The 19,468-nt window shown below is 38.5% G+C and overlaps 1 protein-coding gene across 6 annotated transcripts in view; it reads right to left on the reverse strand.

The window, feature by feature from the left end:
• Nucleotides 1-5,623: 5,623 nt before the first annotated feature.
• ZMYM1 (zinc finger, MYM-type 1) overlaps nucleotides 5,624-19,468 on the reverse strand; it is a 21,120-nt gene continuing 7,275 nt past the window's right edge. For 4 of the 6 annotated variants that reach the window (XM_015572816.1, XM_006777321.2, XM_006777323.2 and 1 more), the window contains exons 5-10: nucleotides 14,613-14,769; nucleotides 14,313-14,525; nucleotides 11,183-11,336; nucleotides 9,409-9,564; nucleotides 9,208-9,245; nucleotides 5,624-8,410 (exon numbers count right to left, since the gene is read on the reverse strand). In XM_015572816.1, the coding sequence (XP_015428302.1) occupies nucleotides 6,104-8,410; nucleotides 9,208-9,245; nucleotides 9,409-9,564; nucleotides 11,183-11,336; nucleotides 14,313-14,525; nucleotides 14,613-14,769 (3,025 nt within the window). In that variant the 3' untranslated portion in view covers nucleotides 5,624-6,103. The remainder of the gene's footprint in view (nucleotides 8,411-9,207; nucleotides 9,246-9,408; nucleotides 9,565-11,182; nucleotides 11,337-14,312; nucleotides 14,526-14,612; nucleotides 14,770-19,468) is intronic. The other 2 variants (XM_015572817.1, XM_015572818.1) reach the window with 2 other exon arrangements.

The raw sequence follows: 19,468 nt of genomic DNA on the forward strand, positions 1-19,468 counted from the left end.
GATGTGAGAATCAGCTGAGTGTATGGTGGGAGAACTTCTGTGCTGGAGACACCCTTCTGGGGCATGACTTGCTTCAGTGGGGATTTGGTGCTCACTGAGTCTGCCCCGTGACTGTGTCCTTTATGGTTCCATGGAGCTGCAAACTGGATGGTCCCACTCTGACCTGTGGGTGGCTCCTGGCTCCTGGATCTCTAAGGAGGTGCTAATCTAGCCTTTGCCTGAGGCTATCCAGCAAAAGTCTCCCTGCAGGGCTTGGGCAGGGCAGGTCCCACAGGATCACCAGAGCAGAGCGAGCAGTTAAGGCTGCTCTCAGTCCTGCCCTCAGAGACTCTGCTTCTCAATGTCACAGTAATCTCTGCAAGCCCCTCGGAGAGAAAGCTGCCCTCGAGTTCCGACCGATGCCAGACAGTCCCGCTTCTCCCGTATGAGTCTGGGTCCCTAGAGACTCGCCCGGAACTGGAGCTCAGAGCCTGAGACTCCTGATTGAAAACAACAACCGTATCCTCAGCCGCCAGCCCGCTCCACATGCACCTCCACACCTTAGTATTTTACTTACACACTGCGCCTCCTCTGAGTCTCGGTATGCTTTTCTCTTTCCTTCTAGTTGTAGAATTTCCACTCAGTCAGCCTTCCTGAGGTTCTGGATGATGTCCATCTTTTAGTTGTATTTTTGAAGTGGTTGTTCGAGGCAGCAAACTCCGGTGTTTACCTATGCCGCCATCTTGGTTTCTCCTCTGAATTTCATTTTTTTTAAAAAGATCTTGGGACTTGTATAATTATGAGGCCAGAACAGAAGTCAGATCATGGAAACCCTTCTGGGCCATGTTAGGATTCTGATTTTTATCTGAAGAGCTCTTCATTGTTCTCATTAACCACTTGAACAAAATGTATTGAAATCAACTAGATTAAAATTGCCTCCTAATTTGTCTTATTTCTTGCTCACTGTGATCTATTTTCAGCACAGCCAGTTATCTAATGCTTGCTGGCTAAGGACAATTAAGAGTGTTGATAGGGCTCAGCCAATCAGATGGAGGCTGGAGCTAGAGACTTTCTGAAGACTGTTGAGGTGGATGGTTATTGTCTAAGATGGCTGTTTTGCTCATATATCTGATGCCTCAACTGAGATGGTTCGAACATTGTATTGTTTCCATAAAATGATTAGATATGCCTCAGTTCCTAAAAGGAAAAGCGACCAGTGACTCTTTGAGACCAGTGACAAAGAGGGACTTTGGATAATGACTCAGCCTGTGGTAAGGAGAGGGAGAAGACACCTAAATGACAAATGCTGGAGTAGTAATCTCAACAGATTGGAAAGCAGCCTTGCCTTGAAAAAGAGAACAGGGGAAGCCAGTGTGTGTCTAAGAAAAGGGTTTTGGACTGAGCAGTAGAAAAAACTTTGCCCTTGGCAGTAATAGACTTAAGGAGGAATAATTTTTGTATTTACTAATTTATTGATATTTTATTTTGTGCCTTAGGGAGACTGGCTCTCAATTTACCTATTAGCTTGGAATCAGCGATTTCTTTTCATCAAATATTAGGATAAAAGAAAAAAATATGTGCATGACGTTAACAGAGCAGTGCTGGTATCACAAGGACTGCTATGTAGTGTTCAGTATTTTCCATTGCTTTGGACTTGAGGAGTCATTTAATATACAGACTAGAGGCCCAGTGCACAAAAATTTGTGCACTCGGGGTGGGGGCGGTCCCTCAGCCCGGCTTTTGCCCTCTCGCAGTCTGAGACTCCTTGGAGGATGACCACCTGCTGGCTTAGGCCTGCTCCCTGGGGGGATTGAGCCTAACCTGGCAATCAGACATCCATCTGGCAGGCCTGGAGTCCTTGGGGTATGTCCACTTGCCAGCAGGGAGTAGGCCTAAGCTGCAGTCTGATATCCTTAGTGCTGCTGAGGAGGCGGGAGAGGCTCCCACCACCACCGCTGTACTGGCAGCCATTAGCCTGGCTTGTGGCTGAGCAGAGCTCCCCCTGTGGAAGTGCACTGACCACCAGGGGGCAGCTCCTGCATCGAGCGTATGACCCCTAGTGGTCAGTGTGTGTCATAGTGACCAGTCATTCCCAGTTGTTCTGCTGTTAGGGTCAATTTGCATATTACCCTTTTATTATATAGGATAGAGGCCTGGTGCACGGGTAGGGGCCAGCTGGGTTGCCCTGAAGGTTGTCCCGTATCAGGGTGGGGGTCCCGCTGGGGGGCCTGGCCAGCCTGGGTGAGGGGCTGATGGCTGTTTTCAGGCTGGCCAAGCCCCCTGGCGATGGAAGCTCCTAGCCTCTCCTTTTTTTCTTTTTCTTTTTTTATTCTGCGATTTATTTACCTTCTATAATGGAAACTTTATTGCCTTCAGTGGAGCTCAGAGCCCCATGGCAGGTGGGAAGCTTGGCTTCCTGCTCGCTCCAGCTCTGGCTGAAAGCAGGTATCTCGAGTTTATTTATCTTCCATAATTGAAGCTTTGTTGCCTTCAGTGGAGCTCAGAGCTGGCTGGGAAACTTGGCTTCCTCCATCACTGGAGCAACCAAGCCTCCTGCTTGCTCCAGCTCCGTGGCTGCCGGACGCCATCTTGTGTGGGTTAATTTACATATAGTCGCTCTGATTTCCTGGCGGGCATGGCTTAAGGTGTAGCAAAGGTATAGTCAATTTGCATGTTTGTCTTTTATTAGATTGGATATCCAGGTGTTCTATATTCAGAATAGCTTTGTATTGAATTTTTTTTTTTGCTGTATTTTTGTGTATATATTTCAGGTGTACAGTTCTAGAATACATAATCTGTATATTGTATTTTGTGTTCACCACCCCAAGTCTCTTCTTTCATCACTATTTCCCCCATACCCTTGTCTACCTTCTCTCGCCCCCTTTCCCTCTAGTAATCACCATACCATGTCTTTGAGTTTATTTTGTTCATTAGATTCCATGAGTGAAATCATATGCTACTTGCCTTTCTCTGATTGGCTTATTTCACTTAGCATAATGCTTTTCAGATCCATCCATGCTATCTCAAAAGATAAGATTTCCTTATTTTTCACAGCCAAGGAATATTCTATACCAATCTGATTTAAAACATTTTCATCCCTTCCATCTCTATTTTTCTAGGAATTATCAATTGTTTATTCACTTTTCAGTTCCTTCTAGTTTTCAATTACTTTTTATCCCTAATGCTTCCTGAATTGTCATTTATCTTTTCAAATCTTTTATCTAATCATCTGAGTCTGATTTACATTGTTTTATAGCTTTTTAAAAATATATATACTTTATTGATTTCAGAGAGGAAGGGGAACGGAGAGGGATAGAGAGTTAGAAATATCGATGAGAAACACGATAGAAACATCAATGATGAGAAAGAACCATTGACTGGCTGCCTCCTGCATGCCCCCTACTGGGGGTTGAGCCCACAAGCCAGGCATATGCCCTTGGCTGGAATCGAACCTGGGATCTTTCAGTCCACAGGCTGATGCTCTATCCACTGAGCCAAACCAGCTAGGGCTGTTTTATAGCTTTTTTAGAGAGAAGGGAGGAACATCCATTGGTTGTCTCCACACGAACCCCAACTGGGGACTGAACCTGCAACTCGCGCATGTGCCCCAAATGGGAATAAAGGAGGATGCTCAATCAACTGAGCCACACTGGCCAGGGCTATTTTATAATTTTTATCATTTTATTAATTTTTTAAAGAATATACCTTTATTGATTATTCAGGGGGAGACAGAAACATCAATAATAAGAATCATTTTTTGGCTGCCTCCTACACACCTACAGTGGGGATTGAGCCTGCAACTCGGGCATGGGTCCTGATTGGGAATTGAACCATGACCCACATCTGGGTTCATAGGTCAATGCTCAACCACTGAGCCACGCCAGCCGGGCAGTCCTATTTTTTTTTTTAAAACTTTATTATTTTAAAAATTTATTTTTATTTCAGAGAGGGATAGAAACATTAATGAGAATCATTGACTGGCTGCATCCTGCCTGCCCCCTACTGGGGATTGAGCTGTAAGCAGGCATGTGCCCTTGACAGGAATTGAACTGGGACCCTTCAGTCCACAGGCAGATGCTCTATACAGAGCCAAACTCGAGGCTTTTATTTTTTAATGTTTTAGTTGATGTTTTAGAGAGGAAGGGAGAGGAATAGACAGAAATATTGATTGGCTGCCTCCTGCAAGCCAACCCAGGCATGTGCCCTGACCAGAAATTGAACCATGACCTTCTGGTTCATAGGTTGATGTTTAACCACTGAACCATACCAGCTGGGCCACAATTCTTTGTTTTATTACTTAAATTATTACAAAGAGTATTACATATGTCTCCTTTTTTTTTTTCCTCCCCTCGACCTTCCCCTGCCTCCCCGGTGTCTTGTGTCCATTGGTTATGCTTATATGCATACATACAAGTCCTCTGGTTGATCTCTTACCCCCCTACCCGCCAGCCACAATTCTTTTCTGTTGTTCTTTTATGTGAAATCCATTTTCCTTTTAGAAGAGAGGGAAAGGGACAGAATAACTTTTCTAGCTTCAAGATCCATGAAATCCTATTACTAGTATTTTTTTTAAAAATTTATTTTTATTGATTTCAGAGAGGAAGGGAGATAGAAACATCATTGATGAGAGAAGATCATTGATTGGTTGCCTCCTGCCTGCTCCCTACTGGGGGTCAATCCTGAAACCCAGGCATGTGCCCTTGGCTAGAATCGAACCTGGGACCCTTCAGTCCGCAGGCCTACACTCTACCTGAGCCAAACCAGTAGGGCCTATTACTAGTATTTTTACTGAGATCTGCTTCCTTGTCTTCTCTCCCTCACTTTAATATGTACCTTGTATTTCCTCTGCCCCTATTGTCTGCCTGTCCTGCTCAACTTGGTATCTACAGCCAGTAGTTTCTCATTAAATGGATTTTGTTTTGGAATGAAGCTTAGGTTTATTAGTTTCAAGAGTTCATAAGGACCTAGCCTATTTCAACATCTTCAGTCCCCTTAAATTCACCTGCAAATGGGCATCTTCAGGATCCTTTCCTGTTTTGGCTGTTTTCAAATTGGCCTGCATGCTTTCCAATGGAAAGCTGATTGGGGGGAATCTATTCTCAAGGCCATCAGACATCCCACTGCTTTTCCTCCATGACCAATACAGACAGCCAATACCATTCAGGTCTTATACCTGCTTTTGAGTTTTTTCATTACCTAGTCTTATTTTGGGACTGTGCAGACTACTTTGTCAGGGTTTCATGCAAAAACACAGCAACATTTTAATATTTAAATATTAAATGTTAATATTTAATATTAACATTTGAGATTTAATATTTAAAGGTTAAGTTTTAATATTCAAATGTTAACAGTTCACAGAAAAGGATATACAGATGGCTCAAGAACATACCCAACCTTATTCTTTTTTTTTTTTTAAATATACTTTATTGATTTTTTACAGAGAGGAAGGGAGAGGAATAGAGAGTTAGAAGCATTGATCAGCTGCCTCCTGCACACCTTCCTACTGGGGATGTGCCCGCAACCAATGTACATGCCCTTGACTGGGACCTTTCAGTCTGCAGGCCGACGCTCTATCCACTGAGCCAAACCAGTCAGGGCTCAACCTTATTCTTAAGTGACAGTACAAAATTCCACTCATTAAATCTCCAGAGATTAATATACCTTTATTCAACTAATGGATTGGCAAAAATAAAAATATTTGACTCACATATTGTTGGCAGGACTGTAAACTGGCATAATCCTTACAGAAAGCAATGTGCCAATCAAAAATAAAGAATGCACAGATCTTTTGACCTAGTAATTCTAACTTAAAATTTTATCTTACAGTAACTTACTACTATGCAATATGACTTATGTGCAAAGTTATTAAATGAAGCATTATTTATACTAAGAAAACAATTAAAATGTCTGTTCCCAATATATCATGGTACATTCATACAATTCTGTGCAGCTGTACAAAAAGAATCAGGAAATTCTTTATGTGTTGACATGGAACAATCTCAAAAACACCATGTAAAGTGAAAAAGGCAAGTTGAAAATAGATTTTTCTTAGACAAACATTTGAAATAAAAACTGTTGTATTCCAATAGAAAAATGAAACTCAGGTAAATTCAGTGAGCAAATACTATATTTTATTCATCTGATGTATAAACTTTTCTACAATTCCACTGAGTCTTTCAGGCTCCAGCAGTTTATTTACTAATTCCTGTTCAACAGCCATTAGGGCCAAGCCACTAAGCTTCTCTTGTCCCATGGAATTACATAAATATGTTTTAAGACGAGGCAGTATAGAAAATGAGTTTTCAACACTTGCTGAAGTGACTGGCCAGGACAAAGCAATATATAATAGCTTTGATAAGCAAGGAATATTGTTATGAAGACCATGCTGAATAAATAAGTAGCCAAGGTTGCTGAAGTTGATATGATCATTATCTATTACAAAGTTGAGCTTTGCATATTGCCGATAAAATCGAAGTTCTGGGATGATGTCTGCATCAAGTTTATAAAATTCTTGGACATGTTTGGCTGTTGCTTCATTTAATGGTTCATTCCATTTTAATAATAGTTCTGAAATTTGCTTCACTTTGCAATAATCAAATTCTGAAAAATATATTTTTAAATTCTGTAATATAGTATCTAATCCTTGGTAATAAATGCCAATTTTATATTGTTCTTCTGTGGAGGTAGGAAAAAACATATTGTCTGAATTATTAAGAGCTCTTGTTTCCTGAATTTTTCTTCTTTTATGAAAAGAAGGCCTTTCAACTTCAAAACCTTTACAGGTTATTTTTTGACATATTTCTTCTGCTTCCTCCCAGAAAATTTTGAAACACTCATCATTTCTTTCAGATGATAAACATTCCAAAATTGCTTCTATTTTTGAAGACAAAGAAAAAATATCTATGGTTTCACTTCGAAGCTCTTTGGAAAGAATTCCTATAACACTTAATACTCGATAAAGAAACTTTAAACAAAAGATAAATTCAAATTTGGAAACCATTGCCAACAAATCACTCAATTCATCAGCCAAACTTGTGTTAGAATGGCTTGATACATCTTCCAATGTTTCAATAATGTCTGGAAGGCCCTCAATCACAGATAGTAATGTATGATCATGGAGTGTCCAACATGATTGTGATATATGTTTCTTGCATGTTTTGTTTTGACTTAGCTTTCGTATCTTTTGAAAATTTGCAGACATTTCCCTAGACATAGGAATAATGTTGAACACAGAACTAAGCGTATTTAGAGCTCTTCGGAGTTCTTTTACTTCTTTACAAAACCTAATTACTGCTAAATCCAAAAAATGGGCATAACAATGTACGTATAAAGCTCTTGGCTCTTCCTTCTTGAATTGTGCTGCACTTTTATTGAATTTTTCCCTCAAATTAGTAGTACTATCATAGGCCTGGCCTCTTATTTTATTTATATCAACTCCAATTTGCTGCAGGTAAGTTGTGATAGTCCTGTGTAAACTGGTTCCAGTCATCTCTTCAACATCTATGAAACCCAAGAATCTTTCTTTAATTATGATACCCTTTGATGTTTTTTCTGGGTACCTTACACAAATTGAAAGCTGTTCTTTAGTGGCACTATCAGTTACCTCATCACATATTATTGAAAAAGCTGAGGAGACATTCATCTCATTCGCAATATCTTGTAACATTTCAGTCTTTATTATATCAATAATATCATTTTGAATTTGTGTGCTATTATAGAAATCAACTTGTGAATTCATAAGTCTAAATATTTCTTCTCCTTTATCTTTTGCTCTGATTTCTAACAATTCTAAAAAATGGCCTTTATTCACAGATGAAATAGACCGGTCCTTTCCTCTTAAGGGTAAACACTGCTTTCCAAGAAATAAAATATTTTCGATGATAAGCTTTAGGTACTTTTTATTTCCTTCCATCTGTTTTGAGTGAATAGATAAATTGTCACTGACAGCTTCATCACAAAACTGGTATTCCCTCCAAAACTGCAATGACTTCAAATGCATTATACTTTTTTCATGCTTTGTGAAATTTTTCAGAGTTTTTTTCCAATTAGAAATTCCTTGGGTTGCTAATGACTCCCCTCCAAAGCTATATTTTTTCTGGCAGAACAACTGGCAGGAATAACAGAATGTTAAATCCTTTTTAATAGTGGTTCCTAACTTCTGAAAATTTGAACACCAAGATTTTTTAATACTTTGGGATTTACTTTTAACTTTTTGTACTTTAGATGTAAATTTTGGGTAACACAGTCTATTACTTATTTTCATAGATTTCTTATTGAGTGTAGCATCTTGGTTGGAGACTTGATCCTTTTGTACTTCTATATGGGATGTATGCTGACTGAGTACTGATGAAGATGGCAAAAGGCTTAGCTGTTGTTCCATACTATTATTAGCGATACCACTGCTTGACTCACTCGGTGAACTCTTAGACACCTTTAGGAGAAAAATGATAAAATAACATTTGTTTTAACTGTTTACAAATAATGAAAATATCAAAAAGATCTATGCTAGTAACACAATTAGTGAATGGATAAGTTACAGTATGAACTCCACTAGGGGAAAACATTAGTAATTATTTATAACATCTATTTGCAATCTAGAATCAGTATCATTTGTTCAAAGGACTTTGGTATGTAATAAAAATTTTTATTGCTTAGGTGAGTAGAATTACTTAATAAATACTAAGAAAATTAATAAAGAACCTAAAGGAAAAACCATGACTAAGAATACTTCTCTTTGCCCCAGCCAGCTTGGATCAGTGGATAGAGCGTCAGCCTGTGGACTGAAGTGTCCCAGGTTCGATTCCCAGTCAAGGGCACATGCCCAGGTTGTGGGCTTGATCCTCAGCGAGGGGCGTGTAGGAGGCAGCCAATCCATGATTCTCTCTGATCATGGATGTTTTTTTCTCCCTCTCCCTCTCCCTTCCTCTGTCTGAAATCAATAAATATATTTAAAAAGAAAAAAAGAATACTCTTTATTCTGGGGCTAGAGCCTCCACCCTTAGCCACTATGCTGAGTTAAGAATACTTCTCTTTAAATATTCTTATTAATAATTTAAATTCAAATTTGAGATTTGGAAAACTGAATATAAATACCAAAAGGTGTTTATTGCTCTACTTTTTTGAGCTCTAGCATCAAAATAGGAATTAAAATGCTCAGATACACACACACACACACGATTTAAAAAGCTTAAGACAGTAGCCAAAAAAAACCAAACCCCAACAACTTACATCCAATAGGACATTTCCTCTTACTGAAGAAACTGTACCTGTTAAAGCATAAATTCAAGATCTTATACCATAATCTATAAAACAGCATCATAAACAATAATTGCTTCTTTTATATGAGGCAACATAAAGAAAACTTAGACTATAGAAAAATCATCAAGCAGGGCAAAACTATATTATGTCAAATAGCACATCAATTTTTACCTTGTAAGATATCAGAGTTCATGATGGGCAGGGCAGCATGAGTATCTGCCAATGACATTATATTGCTTATAACTGGAGTTGTATCTTTCTTTGGAGAAAGGTGCTTCTCTGGAGAAAGGAGCTCTGTTGAAGTATTGTGCACCATGGAAACATTTACTGATAAAAATAAAGAGATTTCTTATAAACCAGGCAGAATCAATTAGCATTGTTTAATAACAAGTGTTTCAAAGAACAATGCAAATATCTAATAGCTTTAGGTATTGCTGTGTATTAGGGTAATTTTTAGTAGGGCTTAGGGATAGCCAGGTTCTTTAGGATAATATCAATAACAACATTAATACAATAATTTACTTTCCTATCATTTTGTATCTTTTACCTTTGCAAACAATTCCTCAGTCTTTATGCTATTTGTTTTAAATTTCAAAGCAACTTTTTCTGTGAAATTACACATTAAGAACAAAAAAGAGCCCTAATAAGTTTGGCTCCGTGAATAGAGTGTTGGCCCATGAACTAGAGGTCCTGGGTTCAATTCTGGCCAAAGGGCATGTACCTTGAGTGCAGGCTCCATCCCTGGTCAGGTTCGTGCAGGAGGCAACCAATCGATGTGTCTCTCTTGTCACTTCCTCCCTTCTACTCTCTCTAAAAATCAATGGAAAAATATACTTGGATGAGGATTAACAACAACAACAAAAATGCATGCCCACCCCTGGGCTAGAGCATTGATCTGTGGACTGAAGGATCCCGGGTTTGATTCTGGTCAAGGGCACATGCCCAGGTTGTGGGCTTGATCCCCAGGACCATGCAGGAGCAAGCCGGTCAATGATTCTCTCTTCATTCATGTTTTATCTCTCTCTCCCTCTCCCTTCCTATCTGAAATCAATACAAAAATATATTTTATTTTTTAAAAAAAAGGAAGAAAAAAAGAACAGAAAAGAGACTCCTACAGAATCTACTAATGGGTATCACTTCTAACTCTTCTAGGATTCACAAACCTCAATGCGAATGGAGCTGGGTTGCTATCCAAGCTAGTATTTTTTAATTCTCACTTTTTTTTTAATCCTCATCCGAGGAAATTTTTCCATTGATTTTTAGGGAAAATAGGGTAGGGAAGAGAGAGAAACGTCGATGTGAGAGAGACACATCGATTGGGTGACTTCCTGCAGGTGCCCTCACGGGGCCAGCGATAGAGCCTGCAACTGTGGTACGGAGGAGCCTGCAACCAAGGTACATGCCCTTGACCAGAATCAAACCCGGGGCCCTTTGGTCTGCAGGCTGACGTTCTATCCACTGAGCAAAACTGGCTAAGGCTAAGCTAGTATTGTAGATGTTTCAATAATAAGCCATTTTGCAAGATGTACGAGCCCCAAGAGCATCATTCACTCCACTGACTATGTAAATAGCACCACTGGTGCTATATGTGGCTCTTCGATGGTATTACATAGTTGGCCCTGGATTACTGTGCTTTTCTTTTAGTGAAGTTCAAAGTAGTTCCAATTGGCTCCACTTTCATGTGAAAATTCTAATAGCCTTGGTTTTACAAAGGAGGGCTAAGTACAGGATTCTATTCTAACACAACAATCTTTACAAATATTAAATCTCTGGTGGTAACGTAGTCTTCCTTTTATACAAAAATACTGGAAACCATTTCTTTGCAACAAGTTTTGAATGGTTCTGACTTTTAAATCTAATTTGGAAATGAATCAAGGTTATAAATTAAATGAAGTGATAATATTCTTCAGTAATTACTAAACCTTGATTACTAAGCAAATATTACCTGTAGAAGATTCCATCTTAGCTTTACTGTAAGCAGAAAAACAATTAACAGAGCAGAAAAGCTCTGTCTTCCCCAAGTCATTGGTAATCTCAATCATTTCATCTGAGGGCTTCAATGATTTGCAAAGACCAGATATAAGTGTTCGGGCTGGTTTCTGTTAAGAGATTAATATAATATTTCCCTGGTATATGACAAATTTTTAACATACTATCATAAAAATATACCCAATACCACTACTCTACAAATTAATGACAGTGAACCCACATTTTCACCTTATTAAAGACCAGAAAAGGCATCATAAATTACAATGATTGAAATACAGGAAATTGATCAATCTATTAGATAACTATTTGTACTTTTTGTCCGATATGTTAATAGCAATTATAATACATGTGCAAGCAATGAAAAAAGTGATCACAGAAGATGTTCACCATCCCAGGCAATCAAAGCCAATTTTATGGGGGAAAAAAAAAAGGTCTTACAACTATAGCTTTTTCCTCAAAACCTGTTTGAGCATCAATTCAGGAAAACCTGTTGGTGCTAAGGAGGAGCTAGAAAAGGTCTTAACACACTTTACAAGATGTTGTGGGAAGTCACTTTTTCTAGGCCAACTTACATGGTAAAAATTGCAAGCATATTCAAAGAAAGCATTGAAGCAGTAAGAGGTACAGATTAAAGTGTGTTCAATAAGCAGTATGTGTGCAAAGGAAAAAGAGAGAAACTGTGAGATTCATCACCTACTAGTATTCTTTTTAGTGAAACAGGAACCATCATTCTTGAGTTTAAGAAGTTAATACTGATGGCAATGATGAAACAGAACTGCTTTTGTGGGCACAAAGTCCAAAGACAAATTAAAATACCTTGTACAATTTTTTTTCTGTGAAAGAATATTGGCAAAGAAACAATGAAACAAAAAGCAGAGTATAATTTTGAAAATTTATATTTTTATCCTTTATTAGTATGATTATATTTTCAGAAACTCCTAAAAATCCACTGGTATTTAACATTAACCAACATCATCAATTGGCTGCCTCCTGCACACCCCCCACAGGGGATCGAGCCCACAAGCAAGGCATGTGCCCTGAGGAGGAATCGAACCAGTGGCCTCTTGGTTCCGGGCTCGATGCTCAATTGCTGAGCTACACCAGCTGGGCTGTTTATATTGATATTTAGAGAGAGAGGAAGAGAGAGGGAAAGAAAAACATTAATGATATAGAAACCATAGTCTGCCTCCTGCATGCCCCATTACTGGGGATCAAGCCTGCAACCTGGGCATGCGCTCTGACCGGGAATCGAACCAGTGACATCTTGGTGAATGGGGCGATGCTCAAACCAGTGAGCAACACTGGCCGGGCGAGGTGGTGCTTTTAAACTCCTTTACCCAAATCAGCCCTACCCCATCACATAGGTTGGATAAGTAAGTACTCAATATAGGTTCTTAAAACCAGCACAAGGCATATTTAATAAGTGTGAGGGATAAAGAAGGAAAATAAGGAATGGCATTTCTTGCCACTGGAAGATTTCCCTGACTTCCACTGTCCCATTTCTGTTCCCAAAACATTATATTCTCTGGTGTGGGCAGTCTGCCATTAAAAAAAGATATGGCTTGCTCTAGCTGGTTTGGCTCAGTGGATAGAGCATTGGCCTGTGGACTGAAGGCTCCCGGGTTCGATTCCTGTCAAGGGCACAAGCCGGGGTTACAGCCTCGATTCCCAATGTGGGGCATGCAGAAGATAGCCAATGATTCTCTCTCACCATTGATGTTTCCATCTCTCTCTCCCTCTCCCTTCCTCTCTGAAATCAATACAAAAAAATATCTATATGTATCTCTATCTATAGCTATCTATATATAAAAAGAGATGTGGCTTACAACTGACCTATTTGAATTGTGGTTTGATAAGATTCCCATCTTCAATAACTTTTAAAAAATATATATATATTGTTGATTTTTTACAGAGAGGAAGGGAGAGAGATAGAAAGTTAGAAACATCGCCAAACCGGTTTGGCTCAGTGAATAGAGCGTCGGCCTGCGGACTGAAGGGTCCCAGGTTCGATTCCGGTCAAGGGCATGTACCTTGGTTGCGGGCACATCCCCAGTACACCTCCTTCCCACTGGGGTTGTGCCCGCAACCAAGGTACACGCCCTTGACCGGAATCAAACCTGGGACCCTTCAGTCCACAGGCTGACACTTGATCCACTAAGCCAAACCGGTTAGGGCCAATAACTTTTTTTAAAGAAAAATTATATACGGATAGAGTTGAGTCTCAAAGCATCATATAAACAAGATATGTGATAATCCCACATCACGAAAGGGGCTCAGACTGTGTTCATTGCATCTATCAAAGCTTCTCTGCTCAGACTACCCACCCAAGACTCTCCTATCAACAGTAGGGGGGTATTTCTCATTGGTTTATTTCCTCCTATGATTCACTCAGAAAAAGCATGACATTCTTGATTCACCTTAACCTTGCTTAGGTGTGAAGAAACACATGGACCCTAGCCAATCTGGCTCAGTGGATAGAGTGTTGGCCTGCAGACTGAAAGGTCCTAGGTTGGGTTCCGGTCAAGGGCACATGCTCAGGTTATGGGCTCGATCCCCAGTAGGGGGTGATTCTCTCTCATCATTGATGTTTCTGTCTCTCTCTCCCTCTGCTTTCCTCTCTGAAATCAATAAAAATGTTAAAAAAAAAAAAAAGAGAAATACATGGAACTAAAAACAAAAACACTTTTGTGGCTGACTCTTACCAATAGACTGTTATTTGTGTTAGCTTTATTTGTAGTTTATAAACGAGCTTCCATCTGCTTGCCTTTCCTCAAGGTAAGATGATCTCCTGATATTCTTTTTTTTTTTTTTCTCCTGATATTCTTTAGGAAAATCTCCACCTAGCACTTATCATGAATTATTTTCAAGAAGGAACTATCAGAAGCCTTTTATTTCATCTCCATCATTTTACCAACTGAAACTGTTCCCAATGGTATTAAAATCTATTACCCCCACATTTTCCTAAAGTGAAACCATTCACAAGCAAACTAATAGAAGGGACTCAATCTTCAATTTTTCATTGAGTCCTATGCAGTCAAATTCAAATGGAGTAGTCCTCCCTTTAGGCAACACATCTTTATTCATACCTGCTGGCATGCTGTAGTATTCTTTGAACTGTTTAAGTAATGGGACTGTCCTTCCACCTGAAGTATATGGAACAGATCAGAACTAGTGTAACAGTAAACTCCACAGTTCTCACAACAGTTTATGGTGAGGTTGTTAGCAGAGTGAAACTTTGAAAAACAGGCATTACTGCAAAGCATATGTTTCACATTCTGATATTCTACTTCATACTGAATCTAGGGTAAAAAAAAAAGATTCAGTAAAAATTCTAGTATTTAAGCGGATCAACCAGAGTCCCTAAAGATGAAAAAATTGCAACTTACGAGAGTAGTCTTCTGACACATGCTGCATTTGGTTGAAATCCTGTCAGTATATAGCTTAACAGATAGTTTTCTTAGACAAGATTGGCTGCAAAAAATTTTGCTAAAGGTAGTATCTTTCGGCTGGACACTGATGACATCCTTTAGATTTGAAATGTCTCTGAAAATAAATAACAAGGGCATCATTAAACAGTTTTGTCATAATTATAATTTCTCTCTATAAGCTAAATCACTCCCTTAAACAACCTTCTCCCTTGTTTCTTTTTTAAAAATATTTTTATTGATTTCAGAGAGGAAAGGGAGAGAGAAAGAAACATCAATAATGAGAGAGAATCATTGATCAACTGCCTCCTGCACGCCCCTTACTGGGGATCGAGTCCACAACCCGGGCATGTGCCCTTGGCTGGAATCGAACTTGGGACCCTTCAGTCCGCAGGCCGATGCTCTATCCACTGAGCCAAACAGCTAGGGCATCCTTTATTGTTTCATTTACCTGAAGAATAGGGCATCATTAAACTGTTTTACCATAATTATAATTTCTCTCTATAAGCTAAATCACACCCTCAAACAACCTTCTCCCTTACTGTTTCATTTACCTGTAGAACTGTGAAACAGTAAGAATATCAGCCTTCATATAAGCAAACCCAAATTTAGTATCTAGTTCTTTTACTTATAGGTCATTTTTATTCTCTACATGTTAATTTACTCATCTATAAAGTAGGGATTATAAAACACATCTGACAATGCAGTTTTAAGGATTACCTAACCTGTGTCAGCTGGTGCTAGAAATAATAAATGATGTCACATATTCATACCTGACCAACTTTGGAATCTACAGGACAGAAGATTTCAAAGTATGATCTGTAAATCCCTGGGGATCCCCCAGATGCTCTGAGGGAATCCACAAAATAAAAACTATTTCCACATTAAGATGTTATTTGCTACCCTAGCCCAGTGGTCGGCAAACTGCAGCTCGTAAGCCAAATGTGGCTCTTTGGCCCCTTGAGTGTGGCCACGAAGTTTCAATCGCACTGTACATGCGTGCCTGCACGTGGTATTTTGTGGAAGAGCCTCACTCAAGGGGCTGCAGTTTGCCGATCACTGCTCTAGCCGGTTTGGCTCAGTGGATAGAGTGTTGGCCTGCAGCCTGAAGGGTCCCTTGATTCTGGTCAAGGGCACATGCCCGGGTTACAGGCTTGATCCCCAGTAGGGGGCATACAGGAGGCAGCCAATCAATGATTCTTGCTCATCATTGATGTTTCTATCTCTCGCTTCCTCTCCCTTCCTCTCTGAAATCAATAAAGAAATACATATTTTAAAAAGATGTTATTTGCTTTTGTTTTTTTTAATATATATTTTATTGATTTTTTACAGAGAGAAAGGGAGAGGGATAGAGAGTTAGAAACATTGATGAGAGAGAAACATCGACCAGCTGCCTCCTGCACACCTCCTACTGGGGATGTACCCGCAACCAAGGTACCTGTCCTTGACTGGAATCAAACCTGGGACCTTTCAGTCCGCAGGCTGACGCTCTATTCACTGAGCCAAACCGGTTTGGCTGTTATTTGCTTTTTTAACTGTACATCTGAAAAGCAATGGTGGCCCCTTTAATTATACGCCTAGGTTTACACCCCAAAGAATTGAAAATAAGCACTTAAAAAAGAACATGTACATGCATGTTCATAACAGCACTATTCACAATAGTTAAAACAGCCTAAATGTTCATCAATGAATGAAAGGATAAAGAAATTGTGGTATATTCATGCAGTGGAGTATTATTCAGCTATAAAAAAGAATGAAGTACTGATATACAAGCTACAACATGGATGAAGCTCAAACACATGCTAAGGGAAAGAAGCCAGGAACAAAAGATCACCTGTAGGATTCCATTTATATGAAATATCCAGAATACATAAATACATAGAACACAGGCTGGTGGTTGCCAGGGGCTGAGCGGACAGGAGAGGGAAATGTGGAGAAACTAAATAAATCATTTTACTTTGGAGTGACAGAAATGTTTTAGAACTAGATAGAGGTGGTAGTTGTACAATACTGCCAACGTATGAATGTTACTGAAATTGTTTTTTGTTATGTGAATTTCACCTTGGTAAGTTGTGAGGGGGAAAAAAAAAGCAATGGTGGGTAAAACTGCCAGAACCTTACCATAAATCAAGGCAGTAGCACAAAAATGTACCAATACTAGTGTTTTTCACAGCCAAGCATTCGCTGTAAAAATTACTCACTTTATTAAACTTGATCCTTGAGCACATCACATCTTTTCTGTGTGGTAAAATACGATATAGGCATAAAGAATTACCCATGTGCACTCAAGAATGACGGTTGTCTCAAGGAAAACCACGTGTGGGAATGTTAAGACTTATAACTTAGGCTAGCCACTTTTTCTATGAAACACATTTTTACCTGAAAGAACAACTATTACCCAGAAGTAGATACCTGGAAGATATTTTTTCTCAAAAATGAATTAAGTAAGACTGTTACTCAAAGAACACAATTGGCAGTATTCATTGCCAATGATAAAATTTGAGCTTCATTGAAAATAAGAATTTTTGAAAACTTGTATCTGCTACTTCCAGCTTAATCGCTCCCCATCACTTAGACATTCCTGATGACATTAGTGATTTAAAAAAAAAACCAAGTGATTTTAAAAATATTGTGTAATGAAATACATCAACATCTGCATAACTCACTGAACCAATATTTTCAATTGATTGCATGTAACAGAAATCATTTATGGGGAAAATAACCAAAGTACAAATAGACCAATGAATTTTAATTTAGCAGTACAAAAAGTTCATTGATATGGTTTTAGATTACATATTACAACCAACCTTCAAAAACCTAACACTTGTTTTCTGATGTTGTATCAAAGAGCATCCACAATGATCTAAATGCTAGTAGAACACTTCTCCCTTTTGCAATTACACATTTTGTAAGGCCAGATTTCTTTAGACTTCTGCCAGAACAGTATTTTGCAAGAAACTGGATACAGAAGCAGATATGCAAACCCAGTCTGCCATTAAAGTAAAACTGATAAAAACAATGCCCACTAAATTTTTCTTCTCACGAAATCTTTTTAAAAAGGCTATTTTTCATGATATTCATGTCAACAATGCACTGAATGTATTATTTTAAATCAGCAAATAGTTTTTAAATTCCTCAGTTTTAACTTCTAAAACAGTATGTGTTGGTAGACATAACCTATCTAAAGCTAAAACTCTTAGGGTCTTCAATCATTTTCCAGAGTGTAAAGGGGCCTGGGGAACAGAAAATTTGAAAACTGCCACTACAGGAAATGACCAACATACTTGGCTACCTAGAACCTCCAGAATATCAATATTTCAGAATAATAGTTTTTCAGATTAAATACTCTTTTTTTTTCTTGATTAAGGTATTACATATGTGTCCTTATCCCCCATTGCTCCCCTACCCCGCCCCCCCCGGAGATTAAATACTCTTGAAATGAACATTATGGAAACAGTTCAACATTTACAAAGTTTTAGTGTATTATGCATGCTTTTTCTACCCTTTTAAACAGATGATACCAAAAATAACATGTTCATTTCATTATCACATCGTCAATCATTTTATTGGTTTAAATCACAGCTCTAAATGCAGTCTGAGTTGTGTTATCCTTGTACTTCATGACAAAAATTCTAGGATCCACTGGTGTCAAGCAGTGTTTACATGATGGGGATATAAAGATGACTGTAATCTAGTTTCTAATGTTAAGAAGTTCATTGTAGCCGGAAGGTGTGGCTCAGAGGTTGAGCACTGACCCATGAACCAGGAGGTCACAGTTAGATTCCAGTTCATGACACATGCCCAGGTTGGGTGCTTGATCCCCAGGAAGGGTCGTGCAGGAGGCAGTCTATCAATGACTCTCTCTCATCATTGATGTTTCTATCTCTCTCTCCCTCTTCCTTCCTCTCTGAAATTAATAAAAACATTAAAAAAAATGAAGATGATGAAGCTCATTATCTAAACTGGGCAGTATCAATTCTTTAAAACATTAATTTTATGATCAATGTTTTGGGAGTTGTGAACACTATAAAAACAGAGCATGAACAATAAATATGGGTGGGTGGATGGTAGTAAAAGAGGAAGGAATAGTGTGGGAATAGATAAGAGGTAAAGATATTTGAGGCAGACCTTTAAGACACAAAATTAGCCAGTTGGGAAGAGAGGCAGGAGATATTGCATTGACAGAAGCATGGAACTCTGAAAATGTTTACTTGCTTATATTTTTAGTATATTAGATTGCTGCTTCTAATCTACTAAAGACTTATAAATAAAAACTCAAAAGGGGAATTTTGTACAAGTGCCTAAAATTAGCTTAAACAAACTCTCAGCATAGATCTGAACAACTTTCCTACAAATAAGTGTTCAACATTAGTACATGGGCCTATTTTGAACTCTTAAAAAATATAAAATAAAAAATCAATTTAAAAAGTATTTTAAAAAAAGAAGATTCAAATTATGGTAATCTGATTCCCAAATAGACATCATTTGAAAGGAATTTGTGTTCTGAAACAAAGACATTTAAAACTTAGCATTATCATTTAATGAGTATTAATAAACCAGAATTATACTAGATACAGTAAGACTCTCAAAGCACTGATGCTTTACACATCTCAGGGCATAGTTCAAAGTTCTGGACATTTTTCATGTATTACAAAATGACTACTACCTTCTTTCTCTATATCAGAAATGACTTACATATGTAAAAAAGTAAACTAAGACCAAAACAATAGCTCACAGAAATCTTGAAAAGATTATATCCACCCATCTATGTTTACCTATGGCTATTCAATTTTTCAAGAAAATTAAATAACTTTATT

This window comes from Myotis davidii, unplaced genomic scaffold (assembly GCF_000327345.1).
Source record: "Myotis davidii unplaced genomic scaffold, ASM32734v1 scaffold88, whole genome shotgun sequence".
Taxonomy (NCBI): Eukaryota; Metazoa; Chordata; class Mammalia; order Chiroptera; family Vespertilionidae; genus Myotis; species Myotis davidii.